The 17,712-nt window shown below is 45.3% G+C and overlaps 1 protein-coding gene across 3 annotated transcripts in view; it reads right to left on the bottom strand.

Annotated features, from left to right (window-relative positions):
- Nucleotides 1-4,907: 4,907 nt before the first annotated feature.
- The window catches only part of ptpa (protein phosphatase 2 phosphatase activator), a 56,346-nt gene continuing 43,541 nt past the window's right edge, over nucleotides 4,908-17,712 (bottom strand). For all 3 annotated transcript variants that reach the window (XM_067969978.1, XM_067969980.1, XM_067969979.1), the window contains exon 10: nucleotides 4,908-6,523. In XM_067969978.1, coding sequence (XP_067826079.1) covers nucleotides 6,449-6,523 — 75 coding nt within the window. In that variant the 3' untranslated portion in view covers nucleotides 4,908-6,448. The remainder of the gene's footprint in view (nucleotides 6,524-17,712) is intronic.

Here is a 17,712-nt window from a genome sequence, read left to right as displayed (position 1 = left end):
TAACAAGGGTAATGCAATAATCGTGAGGGACTTTAATCTCCATATAGACTGGGATAAATCAAATTGGCAAAAGTAGTTTGGAGGACGAGCTCATGGAAAGCATTCAAGACAGTTTTCCAGAACAATATGTCGAGGAACCAACTAGGGAACAGGCTGTTTTAGATCTGGTATTGTGTAATGAGTCAGGGTTAATTACTAATCTTATAGTTAACGATCCTCTGGGGAGGAGTGATCATAATATGATAGACTTTCATACTGAATTTGAGAATGATGTAGTTAAGTCCAAAACTAGGGTGTTAAACTTAAACAAAGTTAATTACGTAGGTATGAGGGGCGAGTTGGATAAGGTTGATTGGGAAATTAGATTAAAAGATATAACAGTACATGAACATTGAAAGAAATAATTCATAATTCTCAACGGATATACATTCCTTTGAGGAATAAAAACTCCATGGGAAAAGTGATCCAACCGTGGCTAACTAGAGAAGTTAAGGATAGTATTAGATCAAAAGAAGAGCCTTACAATGTTGCCAATAAGAGTAGTAATCCTGAGGATTGGGAGGGTTTTAGAAATCAGCAAAGGATGACCAAGAAATTGATAAAGAGGGAGAAAATAGAATATGAGAGTAAACTAGCAAGGAATATTAAAACAGATTGTAAGAGCTTCTGCAAGTATGTAAAAAGGAAGAGGTTAGTGAAAGTAAACGTGGGTCCCTTAGAGGCCGAGATAGGAGAAATTATAATGGGGAATCAGGAAATGGCAGAGATGTGAAACAAATATTTTGTATCTGTCTTCACAGTAGAAGACACAAAAAACATATCAGAAATAGTGGGGAACCAAGGGTATAATGAGAGTGAGGAACTTAAAGCAATTAATATTAGTAAAGAAAACGTACTGGAGAAATTAATGGGACTAAAAGCCGATAAATCCCCTGGACCTGATGGCCCACATCTTAAGGTTTTAAAAGAGTTGGCTGCAGAGATAGTGGATGCATTGGTTTTGATCTTCCAAAATTCCCTAGATTCTAGATCGCTCCCAGTGGATTGGAAGGTAGCAAATGTAACCCCGCTATTCAGGAAAGGAGGGAGAGAGAAAACAGGGAACTACAGGCTAGTTAGCCTGACATCAGTCATCGGGAAAATGCTAGAATCCATTATTAAGGACATGGTAACAGGGCACTTAGAAAATCATAATATGATTAGGCAGAGTCAACATGGTTTTATGAAAGGGAAATTGTGTTTGACAAATCTATTTTTTGCGAGTGTAACTAGCAGGGTAGATAAGGGGGAACCAGTGGACGTAGTATATTTGGATCTTCAAAAGGCATTCGATAAGATGTTACACAAGATTAGGGCTCATGGGATTGGGGGTAATATATTAGCATGGATTGAGGTTTGGTTAATGGACTGAAAAGAGAGTAGGGATAAACGGGTCATTTTCGGGCTGGCAGGCTGTAACTAGTGGGGTGCCGCAAGGATCAGTGCTTGGGCCTCAGCTATTTACAATCTATATTAACGACTTAGATGAAGGGATCGAGTGTAATGTATCCAAGTTTGCTGACGATACAAAGCTAGCTGGGAAAGTAAGCTGTGAGGATGACAGAAAGAAGCTGCAAAGGGATATCGACAGGTTAAGTGAGTGGGTGAGAAGGTGGCAGATGGAGTATAATGTGGGGAAATGTGAAATTATCCACTTTGGTAGGAAGAATAGAAAAGCAGAATATTTTTTAAAAGGTGAGAAACTAAGAAATGTTGATAGTCAGAGGGATTTGGGTGTCCTTGTACAGAAAGTTAACATGCAGGTGCAGCAAGCAATTAGGAAGGCAAATGGTATGTTAGCCTTCATTGAAAGGGGGTTGGAGTATAAGAGTAAGGAGGTCTTGCTGCAATTATATAGGGCTCTGGTGAGACCACACCTGGAGTACTGTGTACAGTTTTGGTCTCCTTACCTAAGGAAGGATATACTTACCTTAGAGGGGGTGCAATGAAGGTTCACTAGATTGATTCCTGGGATGAGAGGGTTGTCCTATGAGGAGAGATTGAGTAGAATGGGCCTATACTCTCTAGAGTTTAGAAGAATGAGAGGTGATCTTATTGAAATGTAAAAAATTCTTAGAGGGCTTGACAGAGTAGATGCTGAGAGGCTGTTTCCCCTGGCTGGAGAGTCTAGACCTATGGGTCATAGTCTCAAGATAACGGGTCGGAGATTTAGGACCGAGATAAGGCAAAATTTCTTCACTCAGAGGGTTGTGAATTTTTGGAATTCTCTACCCCAGAGGGCTGTGGATGCTCAGTCGTTAAGTATATTCAAGAATGAGAACAATAGATTTTTGGACACTAAGGGAATCAAGGGACATGAGGATCAGGCAGGAAAGTGGAGTTGAGGTTGAAGATCAGCCATGATCTCACTGAATGGCGGGGCAGGCTCGAGGGGCCTTATGGCCTACTCCTGCTCTTATTTCTTATGCTCTTTCAAGCTTTTGATCGTCACACAAAGGGGAGTGGAAATCTGGAACTCGCTCCCCCAAAAAGCTGTTGAGGCTGGGGGTCAATTGAAAAATTTCAAAACTGAGATTGACAGATTTTTGTTGGGTAAGGGTAAATGGAGTTAGTATACAGATCAGCCCTGATCTAATTGAATGACGGAACAGGTTCGAGGGGCTGAATGGCCTATTCCTGTTCCTATGTTCCTTCCTAGGTACTGATTCCTTTTAAACTTTCATTCTCCCCCCTCCTCCCCCGAAGGGCCGAATTACACTGGGGATCGGATCCTCGGGCTCCCAGTGCCCACTGGGATTCTTCACGAGTGAGAGCGGGAGTCGGGAGTATCGCAGCCAACTTTCAATCACCCTCCTGCGGATTTGGGACGGGGGGATGATGGTTAGCGATCAGAATGTAAGGGCTCTGGGTGATTTCCCCTCCCACACCATCTCCATCCTCCTTCCCATCCCAGGACACTGAGTTTAGTGTCCCATTATTTCCCTGGATTGAGATCAATGTTTGCTTTTAAATCTTTTTCTCCCCTAACATAATAGAAAACAACTTGCATTTATTTAGCGCTTTTCACGATGTCCCAAAGTGCTTTACGACCAATTCAATACTTTTGAAGTGTAGTCACTGTTGTGATGTAGGAAACGTGACAGCCAATTTACGCACAGCAAGATCCCACGAACAGCAATGTGATAATGAGCAGATTATCTGTTTTTAGTGATGTTGGTTGAGGGATAAATATTGGCCAGGACTCAACCTGCTCCTCTTCAAAATAGTGTTATGGGATCTTTTACCTCCACCTGATAGGGCAGACAGGGCCTTGGTTTAACATCTCATCCGAAAGACGGCACCTCTGACAGTGCAGTACTTCCTCACTACTGGCACTGGGAGTGTCAGCCTGGACTTTATGCTCCAGTCTCTAGAGCGGGGGCTTGAACCCATGACCTTCTGACTCAGAGGTCAGAGTGCTACCCTCTAAGTCATAGCCGACTATGTACAAGTTTGACTCTTCACTGGATGAATAGCAGGTACCGGGACCTCCTCATGAGCAGCACAGCCCACCATAAGATGTAAATGGACTGCCACCAGCCTACCTTATTGAATGGTGGTTCCATCAGTTGCAGGGGCAAAGATTCAGCAGTGGCTGTTTGCCTCTCTGTAGCCCACTCGAGCAAGACATCGAGCCCTTGGATGCATGAGCGTGGGTTTCCATTGCAGTTAGTATTGATTCACTCAAATGCAAATTAGATAGATTTCTTTCTGAAAATAACATTTTGGGATACAGTATATGAGTAATTTGAGACAAGATGTGGTAGGTGTAAGATGCTTGGGAGGAACAGATGACTTTGGACCTATGGTTCCCAAATCTCTCCACCACTGGGGGTTTTCCTCACCTCATGTCTGGGTCTGTTGGAGGCTAATTGATAGAGATTGCTTGCTGCGATTAAGTCGTTGTATTACGCGACTACCGGGATAGTAGAAGGCAAACTAGATGGACCTTGGTCTTTTATCGTCCAGCAACTCCAATGTCCCTGCGCACGTGCTTCCTCCAGTTAAACGCCTTCCATCAGCAGTCACCCCAAGCCTCAGAGATTCGGCAATATTGATATGACGGCCATCCGCCTGCAGTGTAGTGGAAGGACCCACGCAGAACAATTTGCGATGACCCATTATCATGTCCACATCAAGCACTCCCCGGGCAGGTACAGCACAATTGGAGGCAAATTAAAAACTCTCTACTCTGCCTCAGCACAACTTCAAAACAGTGCCCCCTTAACGCACCAGTGTAACATTTCCCAAATCTGTATGCTCTCTGAATTAGATTGCCAATTTAATGCCAAATTAGGGGTAGTTTGGTTCTGTGGGCCCGTGCCCATGAGGAACTGCTAAAAGGAAGGAGGCCTAGATCCCATCAAGCTGCTAGATTTGAACCCAGGCCTCTCGAGGTGATGGTGAGTGTCCAACCCATTGAACTATCCAGTCTCCCGTTGCATTCCTTCTTGCTGCTCACTTACGGAAGCAGTCACTGGCTAGCAGTCAAGGACGTCATAGAATCATACAGCACAGGAGGCCATTCAGCCCATTGTGCATGTGCCGGCTCTTTGAAAGAACTATCCAATGAGTCCCACCCCCCCCCCCTACAAATGGGGGACAGGCTGATTCAATGGATTAGACACTGGTCTTCACCTCAACATGGACACGGGCTGATACTCCCTTCCCTAACCTGGGGGTGTCGAGACCAGTTGTACTGGCCCCTACTCCCACCCTGGCTGAGATGAGCAGCGAGACCATCCTGGCCTATGGCTCAGCTACGTGCCACCTAAACCAGCTGAGCCCTCGCAGGACCGTCGTCAATGCAAGATTCCATCATTGTGTTGGTGCACTCAAGGTACAGAAAGAAATCTTCACCAAACAGATTTGGGAGAAACCACAGTCCCTTTAATCTTGTAATAATTATGTAATAACATTAGAGGAGAGCGTTTCATCGAGGGATTCAGATGTCATTGATAAAACACTCCCGCGTGTCCTCTGAATACTCCTGGATATTATATATAGATATATATACACACACACATATATAATATCTATATATATATATATATATATACACAGGTACACACGCTGTAAAGGGCTGAGATTATCAACATCCTTTAAATACTGCATTGCCTAATACTTTGTCTAACAAGATTTACACTGTTTAAATATGAATGGCAAGCTGCGGTTAAATCCAACCAAATCAGTAATGGAAAACTTTAGTTACTTCTGTTACCGGCAATAGTTCCCTTATTTAAAAGCCAACACTTAAAACCCAGAGAAACTACCTTCAGGAAAGTCGAGTGGGTGCTGAAAGGGGTGGGGGTGTGGGAGGAGGGGGAAGGTGGCGGGTGATATCTTTTTGTTTCAAAGTACGGCCCCATTTTATATTGAAAACAAATCTAGGACGTTTATAGAGTGAATTTTTCTTTAAAAGCATCGAATCTTTTTCTCAGACAGAGGTCGGGGCAGGTCAACTCTCATTGGTGCTGGGTCTCTGGGTGAAGGTCCATTGACAGTGGCTGGGGGAGGTGGGGGGGGAGACAACTTTGGACCAAACAGCTACTCAGTGTGAGGCAAATATTTTATTCATTTTTTTTTAAATTAAAGAGCTACTCATTGGTTTTAATTAGTGTAGATATTTTCCCCACTGTATCAAAGGCACATTCTCTAGATTTTAATTCTATTTTATTTTAAAATATTCCTGTAGCTCTCTCTCTCTCTCTCTCCCGCCCCCCCCACTACCCCTTTCAGCACTGCCAATGAAATATTCTTCCCGCGTTATCTGCTCAGGTTATGATACTGGGCAGCGCACTTCATACGGACTAAAGTTTGGGTGGGGGTGGGGGTGGGGGTGGGAGGGCGGGAGAGGAGCAAGCATTTTAAAACCAAGTGTGAAGGATTCTGAACTCCCGTCAGTGACTCTTAGCTAAGGTGGGGGAGGGGGACGCTATCGCCACAGGACGCAGGAAAGCGCGGTGTTGGGTCAGCTGGCGCATCTGGGCGGCAACAGGAGGGTAGAGGGGCCGCGTGACGGGTCGCAGAGGAAGCGACGCTCGTGCGTGGCGGGAGTCGAATCCCGTACGGGGTTGCCTCGCGTCACCACGCACACAGGAACACCCAGGATGCAGATCGAAGACTGTGCCGGAAGAGAGAAAAAAAAAAGTCGGCAACCGGCAAACCCCGGTGCCGACGGCCGATTCGCTCAACGTCCGTTTGCACCCCGTGAAGTGCGAGTCCCGTTAAAAATCCACGCTATTTCACTCCAGAGATACGTCTGAACTTAAAACAAAATCAAAAAAAAAAAATTTGTATTAAAGGAAAAAAATAGTCATGGTTTTTTTTAGGTGAAAGTTTTCTTGTTTTTGCAGCCGGTTGGTGGGACCCAGACTGCCTACGTTTCTGGCACCCGTTTTCCTTCGGCTCAGGATCCCACCGGGTCGATTGCGAGCAAGCTGCCAAATTTGAAGTGCTGGATGACTGGGAATTTCTCGAGGCACTGAAAAGGAAAACAGAGACGCGTTAGGGGGAAGATGGGGGAATGACGAGATAACTCTCCTGCGTTACAGGAAGGGCTACAAGAAACAGCTCGCCATGTGACCTCCTCCAGCCCTACAACCCTCCGAGATCTCTGCGCTCCTCCAATTCTGGCCTTTTCTACATCCCCGATTCCAATGCTCCAACATTGGCAGCCACGCCTTCAGCTGTCTTGGCTCCAAGCTCTGGAATTCCCGCCCGACCTTCCTCGCCTCCTTTAAGATGCTCTTAAAAGCTACCTCTTTGACCAAGCTTTTGGTCACCTGTTCTAATACCTCCTTATGTGGCTCTCTGTGTCAAATTTTGTTGTCTGTTTACGCTCCTTGGGATGTTTTAATGCGTTAAAGGCGCTATATAAATGCAACTTGTGTTGATCTGATAGGGGATTCCATCGTAAGGGGAACAGATAGGCCTTTCTGCGGCCGCAGACGTTACTCCAGGATGGTATGTTGCCTCCCTGGTGCAAGGGTCAAGGATGTCACGGAGTGGCTGCAGGACATTCTGAAGGGGGAGGGTGAACAGCCAGAGATCGTGGTCCATATTGGTACCAACGACGTCGGTCAAAAAAAAAAGGGATGAGGTCCTGCAAACAGAATATAGGGAGTTAGGCAATAAAATTAAAGGAAGTGGCTACAAAGAGAGGGTTTTAAAGGAAGTGGCTACAGAGATAGTGGATGCATTGGTTGTAATCTTCCAGAATTCACTCGATTCTGGAAAGGTCCCAGCGGATTGGAAAACTGCAAATGTAACACCCCTATTCAAGAAGGGAGTGAGACAGAAAGCAAGTAACTATAGACCAGTTAGCCTAACATCTGTCATTGGGAAAATGCTAGAATCCATTATTAAGGAAGTAGTAGCAGGACATTTGGAGACTCATAATACAATCAAGGAGAGTCAACATGGTTTTATGAAAGGGAAATCACGTCTGACAAATTTATTAGAGTTCTTTGAGGAAGTAACAGGCAAGGTGGATAAAGGGGAACCAATGGATGCAGTATATTTGGATTTCCAAAAGGCATTCGATAAGGTGCCACATAAAAGATTACTGCACAAGATAAGAGCTCATGGTATTGGGAGTAATATGCTGGCATGGATAGAGGATTGGCTAACTAACAGAAAACAGAGTTGGGATAAAAGGGTCATTTTCAAAATGGCAATCTGTAACTAGTGGGGTGCCGCAGGGATCAGTGCTGGGGCCTCAACTATTTACAATATATATCAATGACTTGGATGAAGGAACAGAGTGTCTTGTAGCCAAATTTGCTGATGATACAAAGATAGGTGGAAAAGCAAGTTGCGATGAGGACACAAAGTGTCTGCAAAGGGATATTGACAGGTTAAGCGAATGGGCAAAAATTTGGCAGATGGAATATAATGTGGGAAAATGTGAAATCATCCACTTTGGGAGGAAAAATAAAAAAGCAAAATATTATTTGAATGGAGAAATACTACAAAATGCTGCGGTACAGAGGGATCTGGGTGTCCTTGTTCATGAAACACAAAAAGTCAACATACAGGTGCAGCAGGTAATCCGGAAGGCAAATGGAATATTGGCCTTTATTTCTAGGGGGAATGGAGTGTAAAAGCAGGGAAGTCATGCTACAACTGTACAAGGTGCTGGTGAGACCACACCTGGAGTACTGCGTACAGTTCTGGTGCCCTTATTTAAGGAAGGACATACTTGCATTGGAGGCAGTTCACAGAAGGTTCACTAGGTTGATTCCGGGTATGGAAGGGTTGTCTTATGAGGAAAGATTGAACAGGTTGGGTCTATACTCATTGGAGTTTAGAAGAATGAGAGGAGATTTTATTGAAACATACAAGATTCTGAGGGGACTCGATAGGGTAGATGCTGAGAGGATGTTACCCCTCATGGGGGAATCTAAAACTAGGGGGCATAGTCTCAGAATAAGGGGTCGCCCGTTTAAGACGGAAATGAGGAGGAATTTCTTCTCCCTGAAGGTCGTGGATCTTTGGAATTCTTTACCCCAAAAAGCTGTGGAGGCTGAGTCATTGAATACATTCAAGGCTGAGTTAGCAAGGGAGTCAAAGGATATGGGGAAAAGGCGGGAAAGTGGAGTTGAGGTAAAAATCAGATCAGCCATGATCTCATTGAATGGCGGAGCAGGCTCGAGAAGCCAAATGCATGACTCCTGCTCCTATCTCTTATGGTCTTATTAAAAAGCAGGACCTCTAAGGTAGTAATCTCAGGATTACTCCCAGTGCCACGTGCTAGCGAGAGCAGAAATAGGAGAATAGACCAGATGAATGCATGGCGTAAGAGATGGTGTAGGAGGGAGGGGTTTAAATTCCTGAGGCATTGGGACTGATTCTGGGAAAGGCGGGACCTGTACAAGCTGGACGGGTTGCACCCAAGCAGAACCGGGACCAATATCCTCATGGGGGCATTTGCTAGTTCTGTTGGGGGGGGGGTTTAAACTTGTATGGCAGGGAGATGGGAACCAAAGGGCAGGTACAGATAGGACAAATTCAGACCAGGAAACAGGAAGTAGAAAAGCAGTTAGTGACGTAGTTAGCAACTCAGAAAGGCAAAAGAAGCAAAGGTTAAATAGTGTTCAGCACAGGAATTTGACGGGGTTAAAGGGTATAAACTTCAATGCAAGGAGTATTACAAACAAAGCAGATGAGCTAAGGGCACAGATAGACACATGGCAGCATGATATCATTGCTATAATGGAAACCTGGCTTAAAGAGGGGGATAATTGGCAGCTCAATATCCCTGGGTATAGAGTTTTCAGGCAGGATAGAGTGGGTGATAAAAAAGGAGGGTGGGTAGCATTATTGGTTAAAGAATCAATTACAGTTGTGAGAAGGGATGATATGCTAAATGGATCATCAATCGAGGCCATATGGGTTGAGCGAAGAAATAAAAAAGGGGCAGTCACACTACTAGGAGTGTACTATAGACCCCCGAATAGCGAAAGGGAGATAGAAGAACAAATATGTAGGCAAATTTCTGAGTGCAAAAATAAGAGGGCAATAACAGTAGGGGACTTAAACTACCCTAACATCAACTGGGATTCAAACAGTGTGAGGGGCACAGAGGGCGCAAAATTCTTGATCGGTGTCCAGGAGAACTTTTTTAGCCAGTATGTGACAAGCCCAACAAGAGGGGATGCAATTCTAGATCTAGTCCTGGGAAATGAAGATGGGCAAGTGAGTGAAGTGACAGTGGGTGACCATATTGGGGATAGTGCCACGTCCCCTCAAAGAAAAAGGGTGGCACTGCCAAATTTAGAGCCCCCTTGTTGTCTAGAAGTATACGGGGCAAGATAAAGCAGAAAAGAAAGCTTATGACTGTCACAGAAAACGAAATATTGCAGAAAGCCTAGAGGAGTATAGAAAGTACAGGGATGATGTAAAAAAGGAAATAAGGAAAGCAAAGAGAGGGCATATTAGCTAGTAAGATTAAAGAAAACCCAAAGATGTTTTATCAGTACATTAAGAACAAGAGGATAGCTAAGGAAAAGATGGGACCTATCAGGGATGATAAGGGTAACCTGTGTGCAGAGGATGTGGGTAGGGTTTTAAATGAATATTTTGTCTCCATATTCACAAAGGGATGATCCAGACGTAGTAGTTAAAGGGGAGAGGTGTGAAATATTGGATAAGGTAAACATTATGAGAGAGGAAGTACTAGAGGGACTGGAATCCATGAAAGTTGATAAGTCACCAGGGCCGGGTGGATTGTTTCCTCGGCTATTGAAGGAAGCCAGGGAGGAAATAGCGGATGCTCTGAGGATCATTTTCCAATCCTCACTAGATACAGAGGAGGTACCGGAGGACTGGAAAACTGCAAACATAGTACCATTGTTTAAAAAGGGTACAAGGAAAAGGCCGAACAATTATCGGCCGGTCAGTCTTACCTCGGTGGTGGGCAAACTATTAGAATCAATACTGAGAGATAGGATAAACTGTCACTTGGAAAGGCATGGTTTAATCAGGGATAGTCAGCATGGATTTGTTCAGGGAAGGTCATGCCTTACAAATCTGATTAAATTCTTTGAGGAAGTAACAAGGAGGATTGATGAGGGTAGTGCAGTGGATGTTGTCTACATGGATGTTCTCTACATTAGTAAGGCATTGGACAAGGTCCCACATGGCAGACTGGTCAGAAAGGTAAAAGCCCATGAGATACAGGGAAATGTGGCAAATTGGATCCAAAATTGGCTCAGTAACAGGAAACAAAGGGTAAAAGTCGATGGATGTCTTTGCGAATGGAAATCCGTTTCCAGTGGTGTGCCACGGGGCTCAGTGTTGGGTCCCTTGCTGTTTGTGGTATATATTAATGATTTGGACTTGAATGTAGGGGGCATGATTGGCAAATTTGCAGACGACACAAAAATTGGCTGTGTAGTTGATAGTGAAGAGGATAGCTGTAGATTCCAAGAAGATATCAATGGGTTGATGGAGTGGGCGGAAAAGTGGCAAATGGAGTTCAACCCGGAGAAGTGTGAGGTAATGCACTAATGGAGGGCAAACAGTAAAAGGGAATACGCAGTAAACGGGAATATATTGAGAGGGGTAGAGGAAGTGAGAGACCTTGGAGTGCATGTACATAGGTCCCTGAAGGTGGCAGTACAGGTAGATAAGGTTGTGAAGAAGGCATACAGAATGCTCTCCGTTATTAGCCGAGGTATAGAATACAAAAGCAGGGATGTAATGATGGAACTGTATAAAACAGTGGTAAGGCCACAGCTGGAATATTGTGCGCAGTTCTGGTCACCACATTACAGGAAGGACGTAATTGCTCTGGAGAGAGTGCAGAGAAGATTTATGAGAATGTTGCCAGGGCTTGAAAAATGCAGCTACAAGGAGAGATTGGATGGGCTGGGGTTGTTTTCCTTGGAGCAGAGGAGGCTGAGGGGTGACTTGATTGAGGTGTACAAAATTATGAGGGGCCCAGATAGAGTAGACAGGAAGTATCTGTTTCCCCTAACGGAGAGTTCAAGAAGTAGAGGACATAGATTTAAGCTGATTGGTGAAAGGATTAGAGGGGACATGAGGAAAAACTTTTATATCCAGAGGGTGATGGGTGTATGGAATTTGCTGCATGAATTGGTGGTAGAGGCAGGGACCCTCAACTCTTTTTAAAAAGTACCTGGACCTGCACCTAAAGTGCTGTAAGCTGCAGGGCTACGGACCGGGTGCTGGAAGGTGGGATTAGAATGGGCACCTGGTTGTTCTTCGAGCCGACGCAGACACGATGGGCCGAATGGGCCCCTTCTGTGCTGTATCTTTTCTATGGTTCCATGGTATTCTAACATCTTTCACCTTTCTTCTCAACCTCTCATTGATAACACTATAGTCACTTCTTCTCTGAATTTTCTTCTATTGTTCCTCCTAAGCTCTAAATCCCCCTACACACTCTTTCTCCTGTCAGCAGCCTCACTGTGTTGAAATCAAGACCGCACCATCTCCTACTCCAGCTCATTCTTACCTGCATCATCAACAAGGGCAGACTCCTTCCTGTCCTGCAATCTACGGGTTTTTAAATTGCATTGCCCCAGAAGGTCAATTGAGGTGTATAAGGGAGACAGATACTTACTTTGGATGCGAGTGTATTGAGGGATATGCATAAAGAGCAGGTGAACGGGATTACATAGAATCTACAGCACAGAAACAGGCCATTCAACCCAACTGGTCTATGCCAGGACCTCCCCCCATTCCTATTTATCTTACCCTATCATCTTGGTCTTCTATTCCTTTCTCCGTCATGTGATTAAAGAGATAAAGAGCAGTTATGGCTCGAAGGACCAACTGGCTGACCCCTGTTCCTCTGAGACCGTCTCCCAGCTCGCCCTTCTCATGCTGTAGGAGTAAGCCCAACCAGCAGGCCAATTCTACAAGAGTCGCAGCAGGAACAACATAACTTTCTCGTAAATCAACTCTGTGGGGTTTCATTTTCCAAACCAAAAAAAAAATGTTCAAAGGCAAGAAAAAGTCTTCATTCAGCAGGCGGGTCGGTAACCAGAGGACACAGAGTTAAGGTAATTGGCAAAAGAACCAGAGAGGGAGATGAGGAAATTTTTTTTTTAATGCAGCGAGTTGTTATGATCTGGAACGCGCTGCCTGAAAGGGCGGTGGAAGCAGATTCAATAATAACTTTCAAAGGGAATTAAATATATAGAAAAGACATACTTGCTCTCGAGGCAGTACAAAGAAGGTTCACTCGGTTAATCCCGGGGATGAGGGGGCGGACATATGAGGAGAGGTTGAGTAGATTGGGACTCTACTCATTGGAGTTCAGAAGAATGAGAGGCGATCTTATTGAAACGTATAAGATTGTGAAGGGGCTTGATCGGGTGGATGCGGTAAGGATGTTCCCAAGGATGGGTGAAACTAGAACTAGGGGGCATAATCTTAGAATAAGGGGCTGCTCTTTCAAAACTGAAATGAGGAGAAACTTCTTCACTCAGAGGGTAGTAGGTCTGTGGAATTTGCTGCCCCAGGAAGCTGTGGAAGCTACATCATTAAATAAATTTAAAACAGAAATAGACAGTTTCCTAGAAGTAAAGGGAATTAGGGGTTACGGGGAGCGGGCAGGAAATTGGACATGAATTTAGATTTGAGGTTAGGATCAGATCAGCCATGATCTTATTGAATGGCGGAGCAGGCTCGAGGGGCCGATTGGCCTACTCCTGCTCCTATTTCTTATGTTGAAAAAGAAAAATTTGTAGGGCTATGGGGAAAGACCAGGGGAGTGGGACTAATTGAACAGCTCTTTCAAAAGGCCAGCACAGGCATGATGAGCTGAATGGCCTCCTTCTGTGCTGAGTGATTCTATGATTTTATAGTACTCTTAACGCCAACAGCTTTTTGGGTTTAATCAATAGGGGCATACGGTAAAGAGTAAAGGGGCAAGGATAAATTTCTACAAGCATTGGTTAGGCCATCGTTAGAGCACTGTATTCCATTTTTTGGGCACCCCATTATAGAAAGGACATTAAAACCATAGACAGCATGCAGGGTACATTCACGAGGATGAGGTCAGGGATGGGAGACTATAGTTATGAGAACAGACTTGAGGTACTGGGGCCATTTCCACTTCCACTGGAGCAGAGAAGGCTAAGAGGAGATTTAATTGAGATTTTTTAAAATATGAAAAGTTTTGATAGGGTGAAATGGGAAAGACTGTTACCTCCGGCTGGGGGGAGTTAGCAACGAAGGGGTCATCTCATCGACTTTTCACGTTGTTGGGAAAATAAACATTTTCAAGGAAAAAATGCCAAATATATTTCTTTTTTTTAATATTCATTCTGGGGATGTGTACGTCGCTGGTAAGGCCGGCATTTATTGCCCATCCCTAGTTGCCCCTTGAGAAGGTGGTGGTGAGCCGCCTTCTTGAACCACTGCAGTCCGTGTGGTGAAGGTTCTCCCACAGTGCTGTTAGGGAGGGAGTTCCAGGAATTTGACCCAGCGACAATGAAGGAATTGCGATATATGTCCAAGACAGGATGGTGTGTGGCTCGGAGGTGAACTTGGAGGTGATGCTGTTCCCATGCACCTGTTACCCTTGTCCTTCTTGGTGGTGGAGGTTGCGGGTTTGGGAGTCGCTGCAGTACATCCTGTAGATGGAATGCACCGCATCCACGGTGTGCTGGTGGTGGAGGGAGTGAATGTTTAAGTTGGTGTTTGGGCTCAGGCGTTCAGTGTGCATTGGGCAACTACAGATTACATAGAATTTACAGCTCAGGAAAAGGCCATTCGGCCCAACTGGTCTATTCCGGTGTTTATGCTCCATACAAGAGCCTCCTCTCACCCTACTTCATCTCACCCTATCGGCATAACCTCCTATTCCTTTCTCCCTCATGTACTTATCTAGCTTCCACTTAAGGTGCATCTAGGAAGGGGAGTTAGAATCATAGAATGGTTACAACACAGAAGGAGGCCTTTGGGCCCATCGAGTCCGTGCCAGCTCTTTGTAAGAGCAGTCCAGTTAGTCCCCCACTCTTTCCCCATAGCCCTGAATATACTTTCCCTTCAAGTATTTATGCAATTCCTTTTTGAAAGCCACGACTGAATCTGCTTCCACCGCCCTTTCAGGCAGAGCCTTCCAGATCATAACTACTCGCTGCGTAAAGAAGTTTTTCCTCATGTCGCCTTTGGTTCTTTTGCCAATCACCTTAAATCTGTGTCCTCTGGTTCTCGACCCTTCCGCCAATGGGAACGGTTTCTCTTTATTTACTTTATCTAAACCCTTCATGATTTTGAACACCTCTATCAAATCTGGTTCTACATTAAATGTCTGTTTCTAGGCTGCCTCTTGCCAGCACTTTGAAGAGAGACACACCAGTTATCAGCCTTTGTAATGTTAACGATTAGGTTATGATTGAGCTTTGCCGCACCAAGCAAAATGAGCGCGGCGAGAGAATTTAAATAAAAGAATTGGGAGATGGTATTGAAATGACAATCCTCTGCCCTTCTCCCCTCTCTCTGACGCACTGATTATGTGGTAAATAGTTGGAGGCAGCCAGCATCACTGGGACAAAAAAACACTAACTTTTAACTCTTTTAACAAAAAAAACTTCAGATAAGTTGGTGATGTCACCGGGGGTGGGGGTGGAGGGGGGAAGATGTCGGAGAGGGAGTCGGAATGCCAGGAATGTGACGAGGATCTGTCAGAGGTCCCAGCAGCTCTGTGGCTAATTAAGCCTCGTAGGCTGGGCTCGCACAGGGACAGCAGGAGCTGAGAGGAGACTAACAATGAACAGGCTTTTCTATTGACGTCACCCAGAGCTCAAAGCACAGAGATCTGCCCAAAGAAACAGGAAGGAACAGCAGAGTTCAATGAAACGCACTGGGGAAAAAAAACTTGCCTTTTAATGCGAATATTGCGCTTATTATGATGAGGGATATCGGTGCGGGGGAATGGAACACTTTCCTCTTCAGGAACGCAGTATCAGTATCAAGTCTCCCAGGGGCAGGTACAGCACGGGTTAGATACAGAGTAAAGCTCCCTCTACACTGCCCCATCAAACACTCCCAGGGCAGGTACAGGGTTAGATACAGAGTAAAGCTCCCTCTACACTGTCCCGTCAAACACTCCCAGTTCTCTAATTATAGCTGAGATAGCTTATATTTCAGCTATGACTAGACAGAGAGAAGATGTTTCCACTTGTGGGGGAATCCAAAACAAGGAGTCATAAATGTAAGATAGTCACTAATAAATTCAATAAGCTATTGAGGAGAAACTTGCTACCCGATGAGGCGAATAGCATGGATGCATTTAAGGGGAAGCTAGATAAGTACATGCAAATTCAATGTAACGTAATAAAAGAAAGGAAGAGAATTCCCCTGGTCTGTCTGCGTTAACCTCCTTGCAGCTCGAGAGCAACAGAGACTCAGAAGCTGCTTCCTTGACCAATTCCCTTCCCACTGTACGGCATGTGGTCGAATGAGAAAGATAAACATTTTTGATGTTCTCCCCTCGCCCCAGAAATTCACATTAGCTGTCTCTAATGTCTGGGGGTAAATGCTGCGCCCACTTTATTACTGATCCACACGGTGGAAGCAGATTCAATAGTAACTTTCAAAAGGGAAGTGGATAAATACTTGAAGGGAAAAATTTGCAGGGCTATGGGGAAAGTGCAGGGGGGGGGGGGGGGGGGGTTGGAGGGTGTGGGACCAATTGGACAGCTCTTTCAAAGAGCCGGCACAGACACGATGGGCCGAATGGCCTCCATCTGTGCTGTATCATTCTACGTTTGACTCTCGGCCTGCACCGAGTCAGCTGACCTCAGCGGGAAGCTCCGCCAGACCTGCAAATTTTGGCCTTCGCGCCCATGGGCTAGGGAGTGGACTCCCTCGGTGCTGCACTGGAATGTCGGCCTAGATTTTGTGCTCAGGTCTCTGGAGTGGGATTTGAACCCACGACCTTCTGGCTCAGAGGCAAGAGTGCTGCCCACTGAGCCACGGCTGACAGTTACCAGCTGCAAAAAACTTTACCAGTTGCACCATCAGGAACGACTGAACAGGCTGGGGCTCTTTTCTCTAGAAAAGAGAAGGCTGAGGGGTGACCTTATAGAGGTCTTTAAGATTATGAAACGGTTTGATAGGGTAGACGTAGAGAAGATGTTTCCACTTGTGGGGGAGACCATAAATATAAGATAGTCACTAATAAATCCAATAGGAAATGCAGAAGAAATTTCTTTACTCAGAGAGCGGTGAGAATGTGGAACTCACTACCACAAGGAGTAGTTGAGGCGAATATTGTAGATGCATTTAAGGGGAAGCTAGATAAACACACGAGGGAGAAAGGAATAGAAGGCTGAAAGGGTGACATGAAGGTGGGAGGGAGGAGGCTCGTCAGGGGCATAAACACCGGCATTGACCAGTTGGGCCGAAAGGCTGTAAATTCTATGTAACTTAAAAATATAGTATTTCAGAATTAAAAAATAAAGTAAAGCATGCTGCGCAAATAAAAAAAATAAAATCCTCCCCCTCCAGCAGTAACAATGAAAAAGAAGTTTGAATAACGTTTGATTGATGAAGGGAGTGGGAATAAATGAGTGCTGCAAGTAACAGACCACATGGGTTCCTGCCTCTCCCCCAACTGCCAGGCTTAGTAACAAGCAGCCTTTTGTGTAGTGTATTGCCTCGAGAAACATTTAGCTCAGCTTCCTCTAGTGAAGGGACTGTGCCCCAGGAAGGAGGCCTGGCCCATTGCTGCCGTCTCCAATGCTTCCTACTATGCCAATAGCTTAAAGAGACAGTCCTTTGTAGGGGAAGGTCATACCCTCTCTCTTTGAAATGTAAAGAAACATTTCTCCCTTTCCAAGTCTACACACCGCCCAAACCCATCCCACTACACGCCACCCAAACCCCATCCCACTACACACCACCCAAACCCCATCCCATTACACACCGCCCAAACCCCATCCCATTACACACCGCCCAAACCCCATCCCATTACACACCACCCAAACCCCATCCCACTACACACCACCCAAACCCCATCCCACCACACACCACCCAAACCCCATCCCATTACACACCGCCCAAACCCCATCCCATTACACACCGCCCAAACCCCATCCCACTACACACCGCCCAAACCCCATCCCATTACACACCGCCCAAAACCCCATCCCATTACACACCGCCCAAACCCCATCCCACTACACACCG

This window comes from Heptranchias perlo, chromosome 31 (assembly GCF_035084215.1).
Source record: "Heptranchias perlo isolate sHepPer1 chromosome 31, sHepPer1.hap1, whole genome shotgun sequence".
Classification (NCBI taxonomy): Eukaryota; Metazoa; Chordata; class Chondrichthyes; order Hexanchiformes; family Hexanchidae; genus Heptranchias; species Heptranchias perlo.
Note: the sequence above shows the minus strand (reverse complement) of the source record. Positions and strands in the feature narration are given on the sequence as shown.